We start from the raw sequence: 27,134 nt of genomic DNA on the forward strand, positions 1-27,134 counted from the left end.
GCAATGTGAATTATTCGGGTTTTAACACACAAATCTTACTCAGTGCAGCTTTAAGAGTCCACATCTGAAGGAACTTCATTTCTTCCAGTGTGACTGATAATATACAATAAAATATGCTTTAATAATGTAACTGTCTCATTAGAGAGCAGTTGGGACAAAGCTGAAGCGCTCCAACAGCTCATGAAAATTTCATAAACACAAAGCGAGCAGGAAAATGGACGGTGGGAATCTGTGTCTCCGAAGACGTCGTGCGTCACAATTGTATGCAAATAAAGGCGAGGAAAAAAACCGCCACATAAACACAACATAGACACGTAAGTGGGGGGGGCGTGGCCGTAATAGAGCGGTGGGCCCCGCCTCCTCGGCGTGAAGACAGGTGCTCGGGGGCGCTTATTGGCTGGAGCTGCTGAAGGGGGCGTGGTTCGGCACGCATCGGCTCGCCTCGTTTCGCCCTGCTCGTGGTGAGGCACTACAAAGACAGGTGTAGTGGTAGTGTTAGTAAGGAGGGAGGAGAGAGCAGTTCATGACAGAGCGTTGACCGCGAAAAGAGGCAAAGTGGCCGAGCCGCTGGTGTTTCTTGTCCCTGTTTTGCGTTTAGGGAGAGTCAAGGACTGTTTTGGTGAAAGAAGCACCGAATGGGGAGCCGTTTTGGGGGCAGAATCACCGGCGGAAAGGAGCACGGTGGACGCTTAACGTTCGGCGTCTGCTGAACATGCCATGGAGGGAGTTGGTCTTCACCAAACAGCTTCACTCTGAGCGATCACCAGTCGAAGAGGATGATGTCGGAGCAGGTAAAAGAGCTCTGAAGAGTAATTAATTGTGTGTTCTCTAAGCTGCATGGGGTATACACACCCTCTCCTTCCTCAGCTGCTGGGGTGGGGGGGATCTCTAGGCTACACACCTTCATTCAGTTCTCCTCTCTCTACCATTCCTACCATTCCTTTAGAAAGAATGGACTCCAATAGGCAGTGGCACTCTGTCTGTTTTTATTAGTTTATGTAGTGAAGGCTTATTTATGCTATCCTTAGTAGTGGTCAGAAGATAATATAGGGTGACCCTGCTTATTTACTTATGTTACATTAAATTCTTGGTCAGTAGGGTATTAAATTGTTAAATTGTGAACAGTATTAAATTGGCTTGTTATGTCAGCACTAATATATTGTGTAACAGTGTCATCATACAGAGTCAATATTGGATTATGACACAGTATATTAATTCTTTTTCACTTAAAAATCCTTTAATTAATTGCTACTGACAGTATTAACAAGGGGCAGGGTAACTGTCGTGCAGTAATAATCCTTAATGATGACAAACAGTGTCAATATGTCAATACATTACTATTTAATAAGCTGTTTGTGTTATCAGTGTCAGTAACATTAGCAGTGTATGAACTGTTTTAAACGAGCATTAATGAATGTGTGATGCCCTGTGATGGACTACTGACCTGTTTAGGGTGTGTTCCCTGCCTCATGCCTAGTGATTCTGTACAACCTCTGGACTTGAGTGAGACCAGGACCACCTGAACAGGATGTGGTGGTCACAGAAGAAGCATAAATGAATGACAATTACTGAGAATATTAATATAAATTTTAATATAAATGATTAGTGATGAGAAGGGTCATTAGTATATAGTATTTATCTATAATACACACACACTCTGTTTTCATATTTACCATTTTCCTTACATCAAAATTGCATATTAAGAAGTTGTTTCCAAAACATTCACCTTAAAAGTGGTCTAGCAAAAACTACACCTTTGCCTTCTTTCATTACCTGCAGATCTATTAATGCTATTAATATACAATTAGTGCTCACCTCTATCTCCAATTATCCTTCTTCAGGTTGAAAGCTCAGCCCCCTCAAAATTGACAGGATTTGTAGCTAAGGTTTATGATGTCACAAACCCTGGCTGTTTGGATCACCCTTTTTAAGGGTGTAGTACCTCTTTTATCACAACAGAATATTAGAAATGTTACTGTATTCCTTGTTCCCAATACATTAGACAATGTGACTGAAAATGAATGCGATAATATGGTCTTAACTATAGCCATTAGTGTTTTAAGGCATTGCTTTCTTACTTCCAGAAGCAGACTCCAGTCACTCTGTGTTTGTGGCCGAATATGTATCTTCTTGCCGTCTTTACAATATACTATGATTAATTAATTAGCCCATTGCAATTAGTGTAATTGGTTAAGTGTGTTTGTGTATGTGTGTGTGTGCTGGGCTTCTGGCGGTACATTGGTCTAATGCAGTCCCCCGCACACCTGCAGTGCTAAGCCTGGGTTAATTGCTGCATTAATATTGATGGCAGTTGCCTGTGTAACCCCAGTGCAGTAAACAGAGCAAGTGCTTCTTCTGTCCAGCTATTGTTTAAAGCCGAAGTGAGATTTATGGATGTGTGTGTGTGTGTGTGATGTGATAGGAACCAGACATCTGAAGATTTTAAGTTCTGATGAGCTCCCACACAGATGATGTTATTATTAAAATGGTTATGTTTACAGATGTTTTTTGTGAGAATTTTAACTAACATTCACTACATTTCCAAAGGTTTATAAACATCTACCTTTTTATAATAAGTGTTTTTTTTTAATTCATGAGCTCTCTCTACAGTAGCAGTCAGAGATGTTTCTGCACTGTCTCCCTACACACTGTGTAGGGCACAGTGTTGGTCATAAAATAAATGTTTCTGCACTCATGTGGTTTGTATGTAATTTAATTGCTGTCTGGGTGCAGAATTATTAGTTTGGTTATCTGTGATGTGCACTATGTAGGGAGTATTGTGCTACTTTGTGACAGGGCCCGAGCTCCTCTACTGACTGATACAGACAAGCAGAGCTCTGTTTACAAACCTGACGTGGATAAACGTGTCAGAGATTCATACTTATAGTTTGTTAATTTTAACTTCGAAATCAGGGCTAAAAATGTTGACAGAAACAATAAGACAACTTAAATAGAAGTTTTTATTTGAGTTTGAGCAATGAGTAGGTCCCCAATATGGCGGCTACTCTACACTGTGACATCAGCTGCAACCCATGGATAGGCTGCTATGGCAGGAAAGGAGACAACCTACCCATTGATATCTTTAATTTCACATGAAATGTTGGCTTGCTGATGACCAGGTGACTGGATATGTGAGATTTCCCATCTTGTGAAGTCACCTCTGCTCTGTAGTTTCAAAACCGAGCGTTTCCACACAGCACTTAAGTGAATAGAGGGTTAGTTCACTGCTGCCCGCTTGTTTTGTGACACTGAAATAGGATGACATCTTTGCTGTTAACCTGACCGCTGCAAGAAATTTGACCTCTAAATGTTGTTATAGCTCAAGGACTAAAGTGAGCCTTCATTTCTGGGCTCTGTAACAATTCAGATGCTATGTTTAGTCAAGCAAAGTTGTATGTGGTATATTTAAGTGTGCTTAAATTACAAAGAAATATGAAATATATCAGTGGCGGATGCTGGCCTTTCAAGGAGGGGAAGCTCAATTTCTGCTTACATCATTAAATGTATCGGTTTACTTATACGTAAATTCTACAAGAAAATGATCTGTGACCCTGTCGTACCAACAAGGCGTCTTTTCCAGGGACTTGACTAGTGTCCTCTCAATGGCCAGCAGAGCTCGGCTGCTTAAACGGCCTTGGCCCATGTGAAGTGTGTCCGCCTGTGAGTGCTTTGTGACGGTGGAGGGGCTCAGCAGCACCCGCTGGACAGAAACTGCGATAGAAGTCAAAAAGAGTGATAGAAGTCAATCTCCAAACACAAGCAGCTAGAAAAAAACCCACCAGAAATAGAAGCTCGATTTGTCGCTAGTCGTTTTTAACAAAGAAAATGCCACTAAGAGGATTAAGAAAGTCTCCGGTTCAACTCAGAACAGAATGAAAATTTAATGCTCCCACAGATCTTTACACCAAATATACGTTATATGCATATATATATATATATATATATATATATATATATATATATATATATATATATATATATATATATATAATTGAACAATAACTGGATTAGGAACACCTACCTTGTAACTAAACTCGTTAACTGACCATACAGGAGCACTTTATAGTTCTACAGGGTGGGCCATTTATATGGATACACCTTAATAAAATGGGAATGGTTGGTGGTTTCACAAAAAAAAAACAATGGTGTGCTTGGTTTTAACGTAACTTTATTCTTTGTTCAAAGTGCTGCCCATTGTGTTGGATTGTCAATGCAACCCTCTTCTCCCACTCTTCACACACTGATGGCAACACTGCAGGAGAAATGCTAGCACAGGCTTCCAGTATCCGTAGTTTCAGGTGCTGCAGATTTTGATGGTATGGTGTGGTATATGGGTTACAAAGATAGTGGGGCCATTCTTCATCAAAGGAAACCTCAAGGCCACTGGATATGCGAAATTGCTACATGATGATGTGTTTTCCTCTTTATGCACTGAAGCTGGCACGTTCCCTGAGTTTTTCCAGCAAGATGGTGCACCACCACATTATGGTTGTCAGGTTTGAGCATTCCTAGATGAACAGTTTCCTGGAAAAAGGATAGTTCGTCATGGGCCAGCTGAATGGTCCCTCAAGGTCTCCCAATCTGACCCCCTTAGACTTTTATCTCTGGGGTCATCTGAAGGCAATTTTCTATGCTGTGAAGATACAAGATGTGCAGCACCTGAAACTACGGATGGTAGTTACGGAAACTACTGTGTAATACTGTCTGTCTGAGCTGATTAAGATGCTTAATATTACAGATGCAGTTGTGGTTTCAAAAGTTTGTACTTCCCATTTAGGAATAGTGACACCACCAGCTACATTTTCCCAGAAATTAGTTATTGTCAATAACTAACCAGGTGTCAGGTACCAAAAGGTCGAGTAGGTACCATACAGTCGCAATCACTGTTAATCATTAGTTATGTCAAATACAGATTATTAGTTCTGGGTCATAAAAGCTACTACAATTAATCCAAAATGTATTAAATTATGCTCTTGTCACTTCAGAGCTCCACTGCTCAGTGCTTGGGGTCCTTATATCCCTGTATTCCAAACTTGGCACTGGATATGTGACCTTAGGCCTCATGTATGGTTAATTGCAAGTGTCCCATTTTAGGGCTGTGCCATATCGTATCATTCACGATAATATGGTCATCATTTCTAAAATGATAAAAAAAAAAAAAAAAAATCAATATCATGATATTCTGACTAGTTGACGTAATGACATCATGCAATTACCCATAATACGGCTTGTGTTCTTTACATGAGTCATTTAGGCACAGTAAGATATGGTGGCATGTGGCCCTGAGGTAAAGAAATCTGCTCCAAAAGGGGAGTGTCTTCCGTCTTGTGGAGGTGGTTTGGTTACAACATATCAGATGTAAAATAAACTACTGTGTTTTGTAGGAATATATTTAATTTAAAAAAATTAATATTAATATAAAGTCTTGTTGCAGTAGTGTGTTCCTGAAATTATTACAAGTATAATTTAGTGTTGTGTTCATATCGCTAGAATATCTTTATCGCCAAAATACCCAGAAATATCGTGATATTGTTTAAGGCCATATCGCCACCCCTAGTCCCATTTTATTGCCACTGCCTTTCTCTTGAATTAGAGCAAGCTATGTGTATACAGTAACATGCCTTTGACAGAAATGGATGCACTATAATGCAGAAGCACTAAAGGTTTCTACAAACTTTTGGCAGTGTATGTATTTATGCAAATACATAATGTATTAACTAATTACCTTCTGTGTACAGGGATATGGCCTGACTCTATCTGCTGCACCCCCGCTTCGCAGAGGAAGCACCCCAATACCAATCAAACACCTGCTAAGGCGCGAAGAGGCTGTCTCTGAGGACTATGATTGGGCGCCAAGTCTAACCGATCCCACTGCTCAGCCGGTCAACAGCAGTGACACCAAGGACACACTCCCTCCCCCTAAGCCTGTGCAACAAAAGTACCGCGGCCCACTGAGAATTGTTCTGCTGGGGCAGAATGGAGTAGGCAAATCTTCCCTGGCACTGTCGCTTGCGGGACTGTCTGACAGATCACTTTCTGTGGACTCTGAAACACAAACAAGCGGTAAGATGCATAATCATTCAGATCACAAGTCATAGTAATATTTTCATTGATATCATGCTCATATGAGGATATTCAGAAGATTTTCTTCATTGCTACTAATTGTTAGCTTAGTTTGCCTTGTGTTTTTTTTTTTTTTTTCTCTCAATTTAATTAAATCCCTCCTTAACATAGCATTTTCTTGTTTGGACCAAACCTGTGAACGCTGAACAGTGGGGCGAACTCTGATTTAAAAAAAATAAATAAATAATTGGATAGATGAACACGAGGAAGGGTGGAGGCGGGGTGTAGTTTGCAGGATATGCACTATGTTGCCAAAAGTATTCGCTTGGATACCTTTGCATGCATATGACCTCCCATTCTTAATCCGTAGGGTTTAATATGATATTGGCCCATTCTTTGCAGCTATAACAGGTTCAATTCTTCTAGGAAGGCTTTCCACAAGGTTTAAGAGTGTGTTTATAGGAATTGTGAAAAGGCCTGGCTCGCAGTCTCCACTCTGATTCATCTCAAAGGTGTTCTGTTGGGTGGAGGTCAGAGCTCTGTGCAGGTCAGTCAAGTTGTCTTTATGGACCTTGACTGCACACCAGAGCCCAAAGCATGTTGAAACAGGAAGGGGCCATCCCCAAACTGTTCCCACAAAGTTGGGAGCATGAAATTGTCCAATATCTCTTGGTATGTTGAAGCATTAAGGGGTCCTTTCGCTGGAACTAATGTCATTTTTCCACGGCATGGGTCCGGCACTAATCGAATCGACTCTACATGGCTCGGCTTGGCACGCCTAAAGCTTGTTGCTTTTCCACTGGCAGGGCTCCCCCTTGAAATGGACCTGGTGACGTTGCAAGACCCCAGTGTGTTGTTTTTGTATTTTGGACTGAACATGGCTCCGTGCCCCAGTTTTCACAGATCAGTACTTGTTGCCCGTTTGGCTTTCACTGGAAATTTTCTTCAGCCACTGAACCAAGGAGCAACCTCTTCAAAACACCTTGAGGTAAAGTTGTAAGTCCGGTAAAAAATAAATGTGAAAGCTGTCGTAATGTAAGAGATTTTACAAACAGCGAGTTTGTGCTGGATTTGAAAGAGCTCTGCAGGGTTTACATGTCACCATTTAGTACTTACTCTACACGGTTGGAACCCTGGGGGACCTGGGACTGAAAACCTACCCATTTCCAGGGACCGGGTACCAGATTTGACCAGTGGAAAAGCAAAAGAGCCATGCCATGTTGAGTAGAATCCTGTATGTTCTATGCAGTGGAAAAGTGCCATAAGGGTCTGATCCTGAAAGACAATATAATATGATCACCCCTCCACCATATTTTACACTTGACACATTGTAGTCAAACAACTGACCCATTAACCCAGACATAATCATCGGATTGCCAGATGGAGAAGTGTGATTTGTCACTCGAGAGAATGTCTCCACTGCTCTAGAGTCCAGTGGCAGCGTGTTTTACACCACTGTATACGATGCTTTGCATTGCGCTTGGTAATGTAAGGTTTGAATACAGATGCTTGATCAAGGGAACCCATTTTATGAAGCTCTCTAGGCACTAGTCTGAAGGCCTCATGAAGTTTGGAGCTTTATAGAGATTGACTCTGTAGAAATTTGGTGACCCTGTACACTATGCACCTTAGCATCCGCTGATTTCCACGCTTTCATTTTTCGTGGCTGAATTGCTGTGGTTTCCAATCACCTACAATTTGTCATAGTACCACTGACAGTTGACTGTGGAATATTTGGTAGCAAGGAAATTTTATGACTGGAATGTTGCAAAGATGGCATCCTATCATGGTACCACACTGAATTCGCTGTGCTCCTGAGAGCGACCCATTCTTTCACAACATTTGTAGAAGCAGTCTACATGCCTAGCTGCTTGGATTTTATACAACTTTATACAAAATAATATGTTAATAGGATAATATTTTAATTGTGTCATCTTAAAAAAACTTATCACATTTATTTAGTTTCTCATTTCTTAATTTGTGAACTATCAATCTGAAACCAGAGATTGGCTGCTGAAGCTCAGCCACCAGTCAGTAGCTGGTGGTCCTATGTGTAAAAGTGTGATGAAATTGTGTAATGAGAGGCAGATTTGGCTGTAAACAAACTCTACTGAACCATGTTTACCAAGTCAGAAGCAAATGTATTGTAAGACTAGTGACAGTGGTAATTTAATGCTGATTATATATAATCAACATAGCTTGACTGATTCCTTCCTTTATAGTGTTCTTTAAAAATTAAAATAAGTGAAAACAATACACTGTGTTTTCTCATACGTTATCCCATCACATTGGACAGTTTATCTAGACTAACTGCTACTAACAGCATCTAAACTGTTTTTTTTTTTCTTCCCCCACATTCCTTGGATGACTAAAAGTTCATTCACACTGTACGGAGCTCACTGCAGAATGTAACAGAGGCTGTAACTCAGCATCTCTAAATGTTATGTAATGTAGGGGTAAACTGGTGCAGCCTGTGTTCATCAGTATTTCAGTGTGCTATAACAACAGAAATGAAGATTTATTTCCACTAAAGGACCGTTCTGTTAACTGCTGAATTTAATGGCTCAGGACTGCACTCTGAAAACAATAACTACATTCAGACTGAGCTTGTTTGGTCCACTTTTGGGTCTACACATAAATGTGCCTTTTAAACAAGAAAATATAGATTTTAGGGTCAAATATGTGCTAATAAAAGCAAAGAATTAATGAAAATTTAAATTTTCAATATTCTGTCAGCCCAAATAAATAATTGTCTGAGTTTAAGGGTTAAGCTGGAGTCAGTGTCTGCTGGCCCTCGTCTGACAGACAGTAAATGAGGGAAAGATTACCAGTAAGGATCTCTCGAGGCCTTGACTGGAAAAGTCTGAAGGCTATGCCATGGTGGCATTCATCTAATAACATAGCCTTTCTTCTGTCTTGTGAATTTAATAAGCTGAAAGATAACTAGCTCTTGCATTCAGGCGGGAGAGTGGCTTCAGTTCCTGGACATTTCGACCCAAGCAGATTGTTTATTATCAAAGAGAGTGGAGAGAGAAATATGTTTTTTAGAAGGACAAATCTGTTTGTTTTGCAGACGAGGGGTATCTGCGGAGAGTGACAGTAGATGATGAGGATAGTTCCATCTTGGTGTATGACAATTGGAAGCAGGTGAGTCATATATATATACACACACACACACACGAAAACAGAGTTTTGAAAGCCCATGATTCTGTCATTTTTACACACTACACTCTGGAGTTGCTTGACACCGCCTGCATTGAAACTGCCACTCACCCACACTTGTCACCATTATCACCGCTACTCATATTCAGATTTCCAGTCCATGCTGGCCAAGTAAGCACTGACAAATTAAATTAGTCAGTGTGTGATGGAGTGAGGGAGAGACATCAGAGAATGAAAGAAAACCAGTATGAAACAGAACCCACTCAGAACTCTGTAGTGCATGTACTTGTACTGGAACATCGGGATTTTGTGATATTACACTTTGCTGAGTGTATATGATGTCCTTCAGACTTGAGAACATCAGTGAGGTGAGGTACTGATGGTGGCTGATACGTTTGGATCACAAACACCACTCCAGTTCATCCCCCAACATTTGGGAAATTGCCCTTTCCTGTTCCAGCATGGCTGTGCCCCTGTGAACAAAGCAAGGTTTGTAAAGACAAGGGCTGGGTCTAACACAATGTATTATAGCAAGCTTGATAAACTTGATGACTTGCTGCCCATGCTGTCTCATGAGATAGACAACATTTCATACAAGCATTCCATTCAGACTTGGCACCTACCTTCCACAGAATATTGCCTCAGTAGAAAGTATTAAGGACATTTGAGACGCTGCCTGAATTTTATGAATAATGAGTTGATTGTGTCAGATCTTCTTATCCACCATCAGTGACAGCGAATGGCTGACTCCTGAAATGGTCACAAACAAACACGGACATTCTCCAAAATATGAAAAGCATTCCCTGAATGTTGGACACCATTTCAGTTACAGAGAAAAGGGCCCTGTTTTAGATGTTCCCATATGCCTTTGGTATATGTTATTGGTTTCAATATCCTATTTATGTGAGGTGAAAATGTGTGTTATGACAAAACCTGCAATTTCTGGAAGTGTGTGTTTCATATCCACTGCCGAGAGTGAAATTTCATCATGGGACTATGATAATACACTGTCAGATGCATTTGAAAAGCCCCATTAAAGCATTCAAATGCCTGTCATCCAGTTTGTAAACAAGTTAATAAGAAGCTTGACGGCTTAAATGTGGTTGCGGTTCAGTTGCCACCAGTCGCTTTGTTTCTAAACAGATCTTTTTTAAAACATGGAAGAATAAAAGAGAAAAACAGCCCCCACTGCACCCTGAGGCAGTGACAGGCCTGTTATTGGTTGTTTCTTTTCCCTCAGTTTCATTTTCTTTAGAAGAAATTGTTTTCTTTCTCATGTAATTTGTTCCACTTATGTTCCAGCAAGAGCCAGGAGCCTTTGGAGCTTCTTGCCACATTTTTATCACTCTGTGAAGTCAGGACCCAAGCGACGTATTACCTTTGGGCAGAGATGCTAATATATATTTGTGTGTCTAAAAATACACAATGGCAAAAAAAATGGCAACACTAAAATAACACATCCTAGATCTCAATGAATGAAATATTCCAGTTGAAAAATCTTTATTCGTTACATAGTGGAATGTGTTGAGAACACAATAACATTTAAACAAAAATTATCCCATGGAGGACTGTATTTGGAATCATACTCTTAAAATGAGGTTTGTGAATAGCTCCTGGACAGTCTGTAATGCAATGTGGCATTGGTGGATGATGACCCAGATGTGCTTGATTGGATTCAGGTCTGGGGAAGTGGCAGGCTAGTCTGTAGCATCAATGCCTTCATCATGCAGGAACTGCTCACACATTTCAGCCACACGAGGCCTAGCATTGTCATGCATCAGAAGGAACCCAGGGCCCACCGCACCAGCATATGGTCTCACAATGGATCTGAGGATCTCATCCCGGTACCTAATGGCAGTCAGGGTACCTCTGGCTAACATATGGAGGGCTGTGCCTCCCGCCAAAGAAATGCCTCCCCACACCATTATTGACCCACTGCCAAACCGGTCATGCTAAAGGATGTTGCAGGCAGGACAACGTTCTCCAGAGCGTCTGTCACATGTGCTCAGTATGAACCTGCTCTCAACTGTGAAGAGCACAGGGTGCCAATGGTGGCTCTGCCAATTTTGGTGTTCTCTGCGTGGTGTTGGGCTGTAAGCACAAGCCCCACTCGTGGATGTCGGGCCCTCATACCACCCTCATGGAGTTTCTGACAGTTTGCCCAGAAACATGGATATTAGGTCATTTTGCAGGGCTCTGCCACTGCTCCTCCTGTTCCTCCTTGCACAAAGGAAGAGGTAGTGGTCCTGCTGCTGGGCTGTTACCCTCCTACGTCCCCCTCCACGTCTCCTGGTATCTCCTCCATGCTCTGGACACTATTCTGACAGACACGGCAAACCTTCTTGCTTCAGCTCGCATTGATGTGCTATCCTGAATGAGCCTCTAGGGGTGAGAGTACTAACAAAATGCAAAAGTGACAAAAACATCAGCCAGCAAGGATGAGAACAGAACTGGTCTGTGGTCACCACCTGCAGAACCACTCCTTTATTTGGGTTGTCTTAATTGCCTCTCATTTCTACTTGTTGTCTGTTCTATTTGCACAACAGAAGGTGAAATTGTTGCTTCATAACTTGACAGGTTGATTTCACAGAAGTGTGATTGATGACTGGGAGTTACATTGTGTTGTTTACATGTTCCCTATATATATATATATATATATATATATATATAACACACACAGGGCAGGAATGGTTGGTGATATTAACTTCCTGTTTGTGGCACATTAGTATATGGGAGGGGGGAAACTTTTCAATATGGGTGGTGACCATGGGGGCCATTTTGAAGTCGCCAATTTTGGATCCAACTTTTTCAATGGGAAGAGGGTCATGTGACACATCAAACTTATTCAGAATTTAACAAGAAAAACAATGGTATTTTAAACGTAACTTTATTCTTTCATGAGTTATTTACAACATTCTGACCACTTATAAAATGTGTTCAAAGTGCTGCCCATTGTGTTGGATTGCAACACTGCAGGAGAAATGCTAGCACAGGCTTCCAGTATCCGTAGTTTCAGATGCTGCACATCTCGTATCTTCACAGAATAGACAATTGCCTTCAGATGACCCCAAAGATAAAAGTCTAAGGGGGTCAGATCAGGAGATCTTGGGGACCATTCAGCTGGCCCACAACGACCAATCCACTTTCCAGGAAACTGTTCATCTAGGAATGCTCGGACCTGACACCTATAATGTGGTGGTGCACCATCTTGCTGGAAAAACTCAGGGAATGTGTATGAACTTCAGTGCATAAAGAGGAAAACACATCATGTAGCAATTTTGCAAATCCAGTGGCCTAGAGGTTTCCTTTGATGAAGAATTGCCCCACTATCTTTGTACCCATATACCACACCATACCATAGACCAAAAGCAGTGGTTTTGTTTGTTAACTTCACAATTTACAAAAAAGTTTTCCTCATCACTGAACAAACTCTTCTGTGTAAACTGAGGGGCCTGTTCCAATTATTGTTTTGCCCATTCTGCAAGTTCAGTGCACCGATCTGGGTCATCCTCATTGAGATGTTGTAGCAGCTGGAGTTTGTAAGGGTTCCATTTGTGAGTAGCTAATATCCGCCGAAGGGATGTTCGACTGATGCCACTCTCCAGTGACATGCGGTGAGTGCTACGCTGTGGGCTCTTGCTGAATGAAGGTAGGACAGCCCAGAGGCGATTGCTCTAAGACTGCAAGCTCAGCTTCCCCTAAAATGTAAAAAAATAAGTGATCAAATATATACTGTTGTGTGTACATGTCATTGAATAAATATGCACTACAACGCGCTCAACTTTTGTTCAGAATCAGCTTCTTATCACTGGTAAAGGCGCGGCTTTCTTCTCAATCATTCCCGCAGCTTCACAGTGCTTTAAACGGTGTGGACGCTGAGCATCCGCAGAGTTCAATAGCGAAGCAGTGAAATGAGATGAGTCATTGGATAAATGCTGGGCTTTGACCTGCCCGTCGGACACTCATCGTCTCTGAGGGTCTGTGGGGCAGTGGGCTGGCCTCGGCTGCCCGGACGCTCAGCTTCTGCATGATGATTGGATGATCTGTCTGAGGCTGAATCCCTTTTTGATTGACAGTGAAGTGAGTGAATCAGCGATCCTTTAGTGTAAAGGAAAAGACGCCTTGTTGGTACGAGAGGGTCACAGATCATTTTATTGAAAAGGACTGGAGGGTAGAATTTACGTATAAATAAACCGACACATTTTATGATGTAGGCCGAAATTGAGCTTCCCCTCCTTGAAAGACCAGCATCCGCCACTGGGACAGCCACTGATGTTTCTTCATTAGTGACAGTTTTCATGCATCCACATTTTTGGCAAATCCAACACTGAACCAGTTTCATGAAAGTTGGCTAGCAGTTTGCTAACTGTACATGGGAGATGGGTGGTCTCGTAGGGTGTCTTGCATTGAATCTGCTACATCAACACAATTTCTATCTGCTCCTCACGTGTTAACCTCTGCGACATGTCAATGGCTGTAAACAAAGAGAAACTTTGTAACTCATGAAAGAATAAAGTTAGGTTAAGCACACAATTGTTGTCACATGACCCTCTTCCCATTGAAAAAACAAAAGGTGGATCCAAAATGGCTGACTTTAAAATGGCCACCATGGTCACCACCCATCTTGAAAAGTCCCCCCCCCCCCTCCCATATACTACTGTGCTACAAACAGGAAGTTAATATCACCAACCGTTCCCGTTTTATTAAGGTGTAATCCATATGTGTATATGTCCATCATATGTAATCTGTGTGTGTTTGCTCAAAAAATAAAGGGAACACATAAACAACACAATGTAACAACAATGGTAGTTGAGAGTATTGGTCAGTGACTGATTACAGGATTACGTCCATTACAGGATGCCGCATTCAGTTTAAAAATAGCAATATTAACGAAGCCAAGAGGTTTATGTTCTATGGTGATTTTATTTTTATTTATTTATTTTTATGTTCTTGGCAGCTTTTATATTGTACATATCAACATTTAATGTTATATTGTATCAACCAAAATATCATCATATAACTTTTGGCCATATCATCCAGCCCTGCACTAATGTAGAAGTACATTATTAGTCACTAAATTTATGAACAGTGTATAAAATTCCAGTTGTGTTCCCTAAAGGTACATTACATTCTCGTATCCAGAAGGAGAGGTGAATAACTGTAACTGTATCAAATATTAAAACATAAAAGTCCTGGAGATGAAATGAAGTGTATGAAATCAACACAACTTTAAAATCTACAATTGTAATAGAATAAAGTACAATTATGTTCCCTAATTTAAGGTACATATACATACCCTTGAACCACAGAGACAGCAAAAGGTACCACCACGGTGACAAATATTCTGACAGTGTAGTTTGTTAACAAATATTTTGGTAAGTTGAAGGCACCTCAGTAATATTAGCACATATTCAACTTTGTGGTCTAGGGTAATTGTCTTGATTGTGTCATATTTTCTGTTCTTTTTCTTTTCAAGGTTGTCATTTAAAAGCATCCATAGATTTCATTTCATAATGTGCAGGACAGTCTCAGCTCGCTCTGTAATGAGACCCAATTATTTGTGGAGTGCTGTAAAAAGAGATCATTAATAACTAAAACTAGGGAAAAAAGAGGTATTTATCTCACACCCATATTCACACTAGGCTTTAGTCTGTGAAATGTTATGAGCAAAATCCCATTCATTTTAAAGGGAGTATATTATGATGAAATTATTTGTTCAACTATTTATTTTTAACAATTATTTGGCAACTTTTCAGCACCAAACCCACTTCTGTAATCTCTATGGTTTAAAGAAATGGTGTTATACGATGCCCGTTCTTATGTATGTAAGTCAATTTCATTTTCCAGATCTCTTTAAATCCCTGCATAAAGCCATATCACCCAACCATAGTGTGTGTTTGTGTGTTGCTGTAGAGGTGTATTAGAAAATGCCTGCTGGCCTTGGACGAGCTCCAGAAAAGCCAGAGAGCAAAGCCTGGACGTGATCCAGGCCCCCTCTGTTTCACCATCCTTCTCTCTTTTCATATCATCCATTCATCCAGCCAACGGGACATCACATTAACAGTGTTCCACTTGCTCTGCCACACATTCTAGAGGCAATTAAAAGATTAGAACAAACAAACTCTGGAGAAGTGCTTGTTTTCCAGGGATGAGTCTCTGAACGTCCAACAGTTCATTTAGATGACCATTCATTAGGAAGCTTTCAGCGCAATTAATTTAATTACATTTTTATTACACTCTATGGACAGCTGTCTCTCCAGCATATTTTCTAAAACCAAGTGTCTGACTGTATTCAGCCTGAATAGGGCTCAGTCTCTTCAGAAAACAGTTCCTTTATACACCACAGCCCAATGCTGGTGGACTTCAGATCCATCTGGCTGACACTTGGCACACAGCATGGTGTTAAGTGGCATTTTTGCTTACTGACTGATGGATTGATTGACTCACAAACAACAGAAGTTTGTGGCTTGTTTTCACTATAATTGTGATTCCATGAATCAGTGAAACCTTGGACTTGGAACCTTGGAATTATTATTTTTTTTTTACATAAAATCAACAAAGAAAACACAGATACTTCAAATAATGCAGGCGTTAAGAATATGTCCAAATCCTGCTGAATTCTTATATGTGAATTTGCCAATTACCAATTTTATAAATAGTAAAATAATCACACAAAAATGTATAATGAAAACTTCTCAAGGAATTCTAATAATCAGGTTTTCCCCATTGTTGAAATGCCAGGAAACACGTGTGACTAATGCTATGCTAAACTAAGCTTTGCTGGTACTTGTTGTTATTATTACTAATTGTAACTGTTAATTGCTTCCGACAATCCAAAATATATGCTCCCTTTAGACTGTTATGTTTTGTTTCATCAGTACATTTCTACATTTCTTCGTCACCAAAAGTAATTCCAATCGTTTGGACTGTGTACATCAGCATGTTGGACTTAGAATGCACCAGTGATTATGATGTGAAATGTCAGCTTTAAGTCGTGGATATTTACGTCTATAAAGGAATCAGGGTCCTTTTTAATACATTCTGATGCTTAGTGCTTAGCTGCAAATCCTTTTCACATCTGGGCCACAGATGAGCCTGCATACTTTGGATCAGGTCAATCTTAATCTCATCTGTCCTTAAGATATTGGCCCAGAATTCTCATATTTGATACTTTATAGATATCTGTTCTTTTTCTCTCTCAGGGCGGCATGTTGGAATGCCACTGCCACACTGCTCCAGGGTCTTCGGGTGGTGGGGTCAATACCTGCCTTAGTTCAGTGTCTCTGAGGAGTTCCCAGATGGGAATGAGTGCAGTTCTCTTATAGCCCGCATTAATTCACAGGGTGATTCTGGCTGCCCTAACTCATCCAAGAGTCCACTTTATATGGACCTGATGGCAGGTGTGTTGTGGAACATTTGGCCCATGACTGGCCATCACACACTCCGTTACCCAAGTCAAACCTGGCTTATGACATTTGGCCCCTGTCCAGTGCAGTAACTGAGCCATAAGTGCCAAAAATGAGAGAGGTTAATATCAGATTTGACATCTACTGTGAAGCTCTGCCCACAATATTAGGCATATTATTAGTGTTTTTTATTTTATTTATTTATTTATTTTTTTGTTTGTATTTAATATTTATTACAGTCCTAATTAAAATGTCCTGAAGCCAAGGTTCAGAACATCATAATATCTAACTTGGTTTTTTTTAAATTTTTTTTTTTGGTCAGTTATTGCACAGAACTGCACTATATATATATATATATATATATATATATATATATATATATATATATATATATATATATATATATATATACCAAATGGACAAAATAAAATGTCATTTTCTCATTTCAATAAAATGTGAAAATAAAAATGCATTTGAAAATTGTGTATATTAAAATAAAATGCCTAATGACTGGTCTTGTAGTTGCAGTTGACTTTACTGCTTTTCCCAAGTAGCACGACAATATCATCTACCTTCCTCTGCTCACTGCCTCACCTGTAAGCTGATTGGCTCTTAAAATTGGATATATGAATGTAAACAGACTTGAGCATTATAAGAACTCCCAACCATAAAGTATGCAGAACAACATGTGGGTTACAGTTGGTAGTTGTAGAATCACAAATGGCAACAGGATGGTCAGTGGAGCTGATAAAATGGACATCGAGTGTAAAAACACTGAGGCCATGTTACTGATTTGGCTGAGCAGTGTATACATATGATGTTCCATTTAAGCGGATCAATTATGAATTAAATTTTTGAAATAAATATTTTTCTGTAGTCCTACATTCCACCAGTGCTTTAAAAGAGACCCAGTCACTAGTCACTTTGTTCCTCACCTTCACTGAGCCCACTGGACACATGAATCAGTCACTCAGCCCTTTACCAACACATGACCCCTGCGGAGGTACATATACATAAAACATGCAGGCACTCAGATATGGGATATGCTGCAAACACAGCTCTAATACATTTGCAAACCTCAACTGCTCTCCCTCATTTGCACACACTTAGATTGATGCATACATCTGGCCGTTTCTACAGCAGAGGGAAAACAGATTCGTTCCCCCCGGAGTCTAGACCGCTTCAGTGCACCTCGATACTCCAAGTGCTTCTGACAGCAGGAGGAAAGAATGGTTTTAATAAGTCATACACTTTCCTAAAATAGCCGGTCATATGGTCAGCCACATCCTGGCTCACAAGGCCTTGGTGTCCTGTCACTGCTGGTGTGTGTTTACATCACATGACCACCCCCTTTTTTCCTGCGCTTTGCTTTGGAGATAAGTTGTGGCAGGTCTGACAAGGTTATCTGACCAAACAGTCTCAAAGCTGCCGCATCCATTCCATTGTCCAGTGTCGCACTGTAGGGCCTGTGGTTCAGTGCAGCCAGGTTGTGGCAAGGGGCGATTCCTGCACCTTCATTGAGAACAGTTCTGAAGCCCATGGAAAGGTTTGGGTTACTGAAATCATCCAGTGGAAAATGATCCAATCAGATGTTCTCTTGCTGCTGTATCTAGGTAGATTCTGCTAATCAAGGTCTGTCATTGACTAGGACTTCAGAATCTTAAATGAGTAATTAGTAGCAGGGCTGCCCTGAATGCCATTTTTAGGGGTTCAGAGCTTCGGCAAGTATTAGAATATTCAGTGGGTGGGATCTGCTCAGAAAATCCATGTCTGATATCTGTTTAAAATCCCAGCACAGCTTCGTTTGCTAACTTGTAAATACATGGTGCCACTAAGGGCACAGTGTATGACTGGTTTAACCAGGGCTTTGTGAAGTTTTTCTCGTTTGATGCATAAAACTGACTAAATGAACTGTGGTATTTCCACAATATGTGGAAAAAGTGGATTGTTTTAGCATTTTAGGCAGAATTATGCTTCATTCGTACAAAGACGTTTAGGTTGACAAACCTGAATATGCGTTTAAAGAATAACTAAATCTCCAAATTTTAAAAACGGTTTACCTACCCAATGAAAGCATCTCCATATAGCAAAATATTAAGGGCCCAGCCTTAATTAGCAGTGTCACTGTTAATTTCAACTACTTATTTAGACTACTCAAACATACCGTTCCACCCTAAAAAGGCGCAGAGCTTCTGAACATGGACAAACCAGTGAGGAAAAGCAGTTCCCAAAAATCAGCAAATTCAAATAATAAATCAAGGTTTCAGGTTTGTCTTAATTTCAGCCTAAACAGTATGAAGGCCAGTTGTTTGCACACCAGCTGTTGAAACATTATGGCAAGGATTTGATTGCATTTAGCCAAAAGAACAGAAGTGAAGTCATGTTGATGGATTAGTTATGGATCACAAGCTCCTCTTCTAATCATCCAAAATTTACTGGTGATCCATCACTTCAGAGAACAGTTTTCCACTGATTCACAGCCCAATGCTGGGGTCTTCATACCCTTCTAGTGGATACATAGCATTGAGCATGTTCACCTTAGTAAAAAAAAATAAATAAATAAATCTAAATTTAGTTTGTTTTTCCCACTCAATTTTTTCTTTCCACTCAAATATGAGCAAATCTGACAAATGTAATTAGTCATGTAAGTTAAACTCCAATAAGTTACAAGATTAATCATTTCACACCCTAATTTACTACTAATAAGGGATTAACTACAGTAGAAAGCGATTAATGTGACATAATTTACAAAATGCTAGGTTGTTTGCAGTAGCTTAGTTGTGTTAGCATGAACATTTTCAAGAATTTGAAGTAGAGAGTTTACAAAGTATCTCTAACAGTGTGTGCCCACTGAAAGTGACAAAAGCGACACGGCGACCGGAAGTCATTCATTTTCAATGAGAGTCAGTGACACTGGGGGATGTTGATCGACGCGAACAAGTGCAATGAAGTTCAGCAGTTTGGTACAGTCCTGGAGAAATTAATGAGAAGATTCCAGTCAGGGAGCTAAATTGCAATACTTTGCTGGTGGAAGTATAACAGGACATGACAGTCTGCTGCTACAGTGCTGGAATAGCTAATATGAGGTGAAAGCTAATAGGCACCAATTAGCATGGCACTATTTACATAATGCTTATTTAGAGCTATTTGCTTTCGCCTGGTGGTTTAAGCATACTAATTTGGGTCTTTAGTCCAAACATTCCTTCAACTCTGATATGTTCTGAGATAGTAGAAGATTGTGTTTACTAGTGGAAGTTAAGTAGGTCATAAAGGAACACAGCTAATGAGAGTTGAAAGCAAGTTAGCGTCACAGAATGCTAATTTGAGGCTGTTTACTTTCTCCAAGCTGTGTGAGAATGAAAATTTGATTGTGGTCAAAGTTTTCCTTTAGACTCCTGTTATCAGTGAGCTTCTACACCCTGTGTAGTGTTACTCTAAGAGCTTACCAAGGAGGATGGCTGTCTATAATTCATAGATTATACAAGTGAATTGTTAATACAATCAGCAGCGTCCAAGCTATGAGAAGGTGGTACTGCATTTGGTGGAATTAGAGCAGCATTTCTTTTCTTTATTACATAACTCTTTTAATGCTTGAAAGTCTGAAATGACCCCAAAGTAAGATATTTATAAGAAAAACATGCTCACTGCATCTGACACCGAGAAAATTTACAAACATTGTAACATTGTTGTAACATTAGCTGTACATTTTTTTTTTTTTTTAAACATTTTCTTGAAATAAAATGGTGACAAGAGCAGATAAATGGACTTTTTTGTTGAATCATTTGCATGAAAATGAAGTGAAATTTTGGCCGCATCTGCTATGGCCACTCACAACACAAACCCACAGTCCCACTCTGATGCAAAAAACCCAGTGGAAAATACTGAGTTTAGAGAAATAAGATCAGAATAATGCTGAGAAATAAAGTCAGAATATGTTGACTACTTTTTTCTCTAAATATTCAGACTTTGACTGTTAGGTGCAAATTCCAGTAAGCTAATCTTGGAGCTGGAGCATTAGAGTTTCGAGGGCAGCGTGACGTACACAAGATGCTGCCACAGCTTTATTTTTGTGAAGTGCATAAAATACTCAACAATGGACAGGTATATCACACCTAGCCTCCAGTGTTAACCACCTAAATTGGACATGTATGTCACTGGTTGTAAATGCTGTGGAGCTGAAATTATTCAGGCCCAGCTGAAGATTTATTTCTAGCCACACCACTGTTCTGGCTTTAATCTTAAAGCTGTCACAGCTGCATTTCTGTGATATGTTTTGTAACTATCATTTTTATGTCAGTAACGTCAGAGTACATTTGACGGCACCCATGATAAAGCCATATGGCACCCTGGTTGAGAAAGGCTTACTGTGTAGAGTATGGACAGTCATCTGTGATAGTTCTGAGACCTGCATTAATATCCTTGATTTGACAAGAAGTGTTGGATTAACATGTGTCCACAAACTTATGAAATCTTTATGGGCAAAAATCATTCATCTAATATTTCTGCTCAAATTAAGAACACTAAAGCAACACTATGTAGTATTTTTACCTTAAAGTGACAGCTTCAAAATCATTGTGATTGTTCACTGACAACTTGGTAGTCCGGACTCAGTACTGCAGAAACCACACAATGCCCCTCCCCATCACGATTTTAGTACAGAGCTGTAAAAGTGAAATACACTTTGCAACTGTATTCGGAGCCCAAGAGCACCAAAGCTTAAATTAGTATTCCATTAAAGCCAGAAATTTACACTAGATTTTGAAACATTTTACTGAGGATCTGATGGCATTCTTCAATGAGAGCACTATTACAATTCCAGTTTTTTCTATCACTCAAAAAAAAAGTAAACAATTCCACTGTTCCACAGCTCAATGCTGGGGGTCTGTTTTCCTCTTTGGTGGATTCATGATGAACTTGTAAACAAGTAGTGTGTTTACAAGCTATTTTGGACATTGGCCTGATGTGGAATGCTGGTAAAAGTAAATTTATTTTATCCGCCTTAGCACATATTGATCCATTATATGGGGCTAGCATTGAACAGGTTGATGCCTGTAAATACTCCAGCATGGTTTATATCTGGGCAAGAAAATCAATGATTCAGTTCAGTGTCCTTTCTCGTGTGTGCTGGAGGTACTTTGCTGTTGGTAAACTTCTGATACATTTTATTAGTAACTCCTACTTTGTGCTTCCATCCGTTGGTCAGTTTCTGAGGCTTATCTAGTTTGAAAAATCACTGTAAAGGTGTACAATTACAAACTGCAGCTAATTGTGTTGTGTATCACAGTATTGCAGTTTTTAGAATTTAGAACATGTGCACCGTGACTTAGATCTATCTGTGAAGAGTGTTCTCGCTGTGTCAGTGTGGGTTTCCTCCAGGTGCTCCAGTTCTCTCCCACTGTACAAAAATGTGTTTCTCAGTTTAGCTGAATTGGCTGTGCAACGCTGTCCATATCTGTGACTGTGTGAAGCTCAATCCAGGGTGTGTTCCTGCTTTGCACCCTGTGATCCCAGGTAGGCTCCATACCCACCTCCACCACCAGGGTGAAATGGTTAAAGCAGATAAAAATGAATGAACATATGAGACTTTTGTGGATGCCTCTTAAAGCGAACATCTATGATTTGGGGGAAATACAATTCACTGGTTTGTTTATGTTCAGAAGCTCCATGTTTTTTTTTAAGGTGGAACTATATGTTTGAGGGGGAAGAAAACTTGTTTATACATGGCTGAAGATTAACTTGTCTGTAAGTTTTTATTCAGTGTTTGAATTACCACAGAAATTTGTTATTTGAGTTGTTTAGTTTTGTAGCACTTTTGGTCTGTGTTTACGTTAGTGCACTCTTAGAGTCAGTTCCAGCTGCAGCAAAAACAAATCAATATTACCCACCTATGGATCAGAAATGGCAATATCCTTTTCTCAGTTCATGCTTTTCAAAATTTGGAGGTTTGTCTAAAATCTTAAAAATGCCATTTATCTGCACAGAGCAGAGAGATAATACCTAGCATAAAGAGACACTTTGTATACACATTAGATTAGGTTTTGAGAGCTCAAACAGACCGGAGAGCAGCAGATGATGAGGAAGTTTTTCTATTGGTGTTTGTATTGAGACCAACCTGTGCTGACTCCAACTAGGTTCAGAACTGAGTTAATTGGATCAGTACCCCGTAACAGTATTAGAGGACAGCTAGATAATTGCTTGTTGACATGAAGTTGGAAGCAGAAGCTGGCAGCCTTAGAAGAAGCTTGTATCTGCAGAGGTGTGTGTGTGTTTTGAACTGGACGCTGTATTTTGTAGCTGACCAGACTTTTGGACAGCACAGACTGTGTGTTTGTTTACACTTGTTTGGAAGGAGCTCTTGGTTGGTGTGGATGGCTTGGACAGATGGCCTCTTTCATGACTGTCCTGAGGGGTGTGGCTCCTCATTACATCACACATAAAAGCAAGCACAGCACAGGGCTAAGCTCCAACATCCAATTATCAGATTATACTTCTTTCTGTTTAGGCAAACTATTTGAAATCTATCTAACAGCTCCACTGACCACACGTAGCACGCTGTAGTTCTACAATTACAGACTGTAGTCCATTTCTTTCTGCTTATTTTTTTTTTTTCACATGGTGGTGGTGTGTGTTGTGCTGGTGCGAGTGGATCAGACACAGCAGTGCTGCTGGAGTTTTTAAACTCTGTGTCAGCACACTGTCAACTCTCTGAAACACTCCTACCGTGGTCCACCTTGGAGATGTGAAGTCAGAGACAGTAGCTCATATGTTGCTGCAGTTTGTGATGGTCGTCTTCTAGTCCTTCATCAGTGGACATGGGACACACTCGCCTCGGATGTTTTTGTTGTGTCTGATCCACTCGTACCAGCAGGACTCACACTAACACTCCATCACCAAGTCGGGGTCATTGCAGCGCTGAGAATGATCCACCATTAAAATCGTACCTGCTCTGTGGGGGTCCTGACCATTGAAGAACAGGGTGAAAGGGGGCTAACAAAGTATCTCCTTTCTTACACTCTCTCCCTCTTTTTCCCTCTTCTCGCTCTCTCTGTCTCTGCTCTGACTTTTTCCTTTTCTCCCCTTGCTTTCTTGGCCAGGAGCTAAAGCCTTGAAAAATGGTTGTTCTCTCTCTCTCTCTCTCTCTCTCTCTCTCTCTCTCTCTCTCTCTCTCTCACCCTGAAGCCAGGGCACAGGCTTGATTTTTGTCTAATCTTCTTTTTTCTCATGCCAGTGTCCAGCCCATGTTCCAGGAAAAGGCGTGGATGTGCGTGCAGACCCACAGGAGAGCGGGGTCAGTTGGGAGTGTGGCGGAGGGGAGGGGCTATTTTAATTACATGCCATGTGCACTAAAGATTCTAATCAGCTTTGTCCTGACCCCACATGAACTCGGCTTGTTTTTCGTCGAACAGCTAGCTTAACCGCGGCAGCAAAGAAGTAGAGCACTGTGAAAGGAGAGAATCACAGCAATAAATTTCAGAGCCTTTTTAGTTTTTCAGTCAAGCTGAAATGAAAAAGGAACTTGTCCGTCTCATCGGTTATTGTTCTGTCTCATTTAAAAGAAAGAACTCTTGCTTCCTCATAATGTTTAATCAAGTAGTGATTTCTCTTTTAGTTAAATGTTTGTGATGATGTACATGATGTACACGAAAGTCTACACAAATGGGTGTGGATTACGTATATTGATCAATTGCCCAATAAGGTGCCAGCATATGTTGCCACCTCCGCCTCCACCCTGATCCTAACATAATTTTTTTTCTGGTTTGCCTTTGTCAGGCCAAACGAGCCGTTCTGATTTTGTGCTGCTCCTTAATCAACCGCAGATGTCAGATTGAGTTTAATGGGACATAGTATGAAAAATAAATTCACATTTTGCGCATTTATTTTTTGATTTTTACTTTTTTTTTTTGTATCTGGAGCTCCTACCATCCCACAGACTGAGAAATGGAACAACCCAGTCAGCTTTTGTGTTCTGCTTAAGTCAGAAAACATGGGATAAATGAAAAGGTTCATAATTCATAAAAAGAACGCAGGTACTTCTGAGTTGATCTAGCTCCTGTTCTGAGTCTCTCCAACCACTGCACTGGACCGGCATTTATGTGAGTGTGCAAAGACAAAGCTGGATGGAGCAAGCCTTTATAGTACTGATCAAATTATGTTGAAAACGAGAACAGAGGAAGAGACAAATCGAAAGTGACTAAATACTGCATTTCTGCTCTTTGTGCCACCAACTTTCCCTTACGTTTTCTTATAATGCACTTTGGGTTTCCAGACCCATTGCACATATTTGTCCTTTCAGAGTGGAAGGATGGACAGAAACACCCTTGGAGGAACCAATGTGTTCTTCCTTTGTCTGCATGGGAGTCCAAAAACTTGTGATGCACGATTTATATCAGTATCAGCAATATCGGTAATTGGGATGAAATGTCAAACTGATATTTGCAGATGCATTAGCTTTATGATGGAAGAAAACTGGATGAAGCTCTTTCTTGCACATCTGACAGTGTGGAGAATTACAAAATCGGTGCCAGAGCACCATCTCCAGCTACAGACTTGCTACATACGAATGATAACTGGCATCATGTACAGAGAAACCTACCTGTAGAGGACCACGAGGTTAAGACAAGGTTATCTACAACTGAAAAGCAAATTGCAAGATAATGCTAATTAGACGGTGCCCTAAACATTCACACACACACACGCACACACATTCTTCACTCATGGTTCATTTTATCAGCTCCATTAGCCATATAGGTTACTATGTAGTCCTGCATTTACAGATAGTGGTCCATTTGTTGCTCTGCATGCTTTGTTAGTCTCCTTTCACACTGTTGATATATGAATGATATATGATCATTCCCAGCACAGCGGAAACACTGATGGGGTGGCAGTGTGTTAGTGTGTGTTGCTGTGGTGCTCCTGGTTTCTAAACCCTATGCCCGTTCACTGCCTGATAAAAGTGCACCTATACAGTCAGTGGAGCTGCTAAAATTGACAGTGAGTGATGAATATTAGAGTGTGAATATTTTTTGTTTTTTTTTGTCCAGTGTATTTGGTGCCCTTTTAAAATTCAAATGTGCAAAGATTTGTATTTAAGGCTTCTAGCAGCACAAGTCAGAGTTAAACAGTGTTTAAAGTAATCTCAAGATTCTGGAGTAGCCATTTGAAGACTTTCAACTTGAGTACTGCACGATGTCATTAGCATATAGATGAATATTGCAGCCAGGCAACACCACTTAAATAAATAGAAAATAATACAGGGGCCTAGAGTAGATCCCTGTGGAACACCTCTGGCTGACTGTAAAAAATTCAAAATAAAATGATGACACATCTCATGTCTGTTAAACCATGCAGAGACTATTTACATTCAGAGGCATGCAAACGTATAACTATCCATGAATTTAGCAGCAGGGAATGAACAGCCGACTTTGGATAAGTACATGGAAATAGGTCAAGGTGTGGTCTAGTTATTCAAAGCGCAGATAATATTGTTTACAGCCAGAAAATATGAGAGTGCAATGACAAACCTTGAAACCAGACTATCCATCCATCCATTCTCTGTAACCGCTTATCCAATTTAGGGTCGCGGGGGGTCCAGAGCCTACCTGGAATCATTGGGCGCAAGGCGGGAATACACCCTGGAGGGGACGCCAGTCCTTCACAGGGCAACACAGACACACACATTCACTCACACACTCACACCTACGGACACTTTCGAGTCGCCAATCCACCTGCAACGTGTGTTTTTGGACTGTGGGAGGAAACCGGAGCACCCGGAGGAAACCCACGCGGACACGGGGAGAACACACCAACTCCTTACAGACAGTCACCCGGAGCTGGAATCGAACCCACAACCTCCAGGCCCCTGGAGCTGTTTGACTGCGACACTACCTGCTGCGCCACCGTGCCCGAAACCAGACTAAAAGATTTTAAACAATATGTTCATAGTTTGTTAGGAGTCTTGCCAGAGGATTCTTATGGACAATGGACAATGTAATAGCCTACCTCAAACATGACTGAAGTTTTTAGTCTGCCAAATTCTGTCAACATAATGCATAATGCTCTGCGTGGTAGACCAGTGGAACTGTGTTTTCTGGAATGACCGAGCACCATTTGATATCTGTGATCCATTTGTGTCTGACCTTATTAATATTTTCAAGGCTGCATGTCATAAAATCCTCACAACAATGTTTTAATAGCTAATGTAAAGCCTTCCTCAAAGAGTAGATGATGGCATTGCAGCAAAGAGGAGAAACGTCCTATAAATACCTTGATATATTGGACGAGCTGGTGTCTCTTATATAATTATATTTCTATAATCTGAATAAAATGTAGTTCTGTGGAGGATAGAAATAGAACACTATGAATAATACAACAAACCTGGATTTTGCATTTGTATTCGCCTGTAAAAAGTTCAGTGCTCTTTGAGAACACTGGTACATTATTAGATTCCAGTGAAATGAATAGGGCACATAATGTATGCTGCTTTATAGTGGATTATTAAACATA

The 27,134-nt window shown here is 40.5% G+C and overlaps 1 protein-coding gene across 1 annotated transcript in view; it reads left to right on the forward strand.

Moving 5' to 3' along the window:
- The first annotated feature begins 491 nt into the window (after nucleotides 1-491).
- Nucleotides 492-27,134, forward strand: part of rem2 (RAS (RAD and GEM)-like GTP binding 2) — a 52,221-nt gene continuing 25,578 nt past the window's right edge. Inside the window, exons 1-3 of the mRNA XM_066681531.1 lie at nucleotides 492-791; nucleotides 5,739-6,063; nucleotides 9,137-9,210. Of these exons, the coding sequence (XP_066537628.1) occupies nucleotides 777-791; nucleotides 5,739-6,063; nucleotides 9,137-9,210 (414 nt within the window). The 5' untranslated portion in view covers nucleotides 492-776. The remainder of the gene's footprint in view (nucleotides 792-5,738; nucleotides 6,064-9,136; nucleotides 9,211-27,134) is intronic.

This window comes from Hoplias malabaricus, chromosome 9 (genome assembly GCF_029633855.1).
Source record: "Hoplias malabaricus isolate fHopMal1 chromosome 9, fHopMal1.hap1, whole genome shotgun sequence".
NCBI classification, from domain to species: Eukaryota; Metazoa; Chordata; class Actinopteri; order Characiformes; family Erythrinidae; genus Hoplias; species Hoplias malabaricus.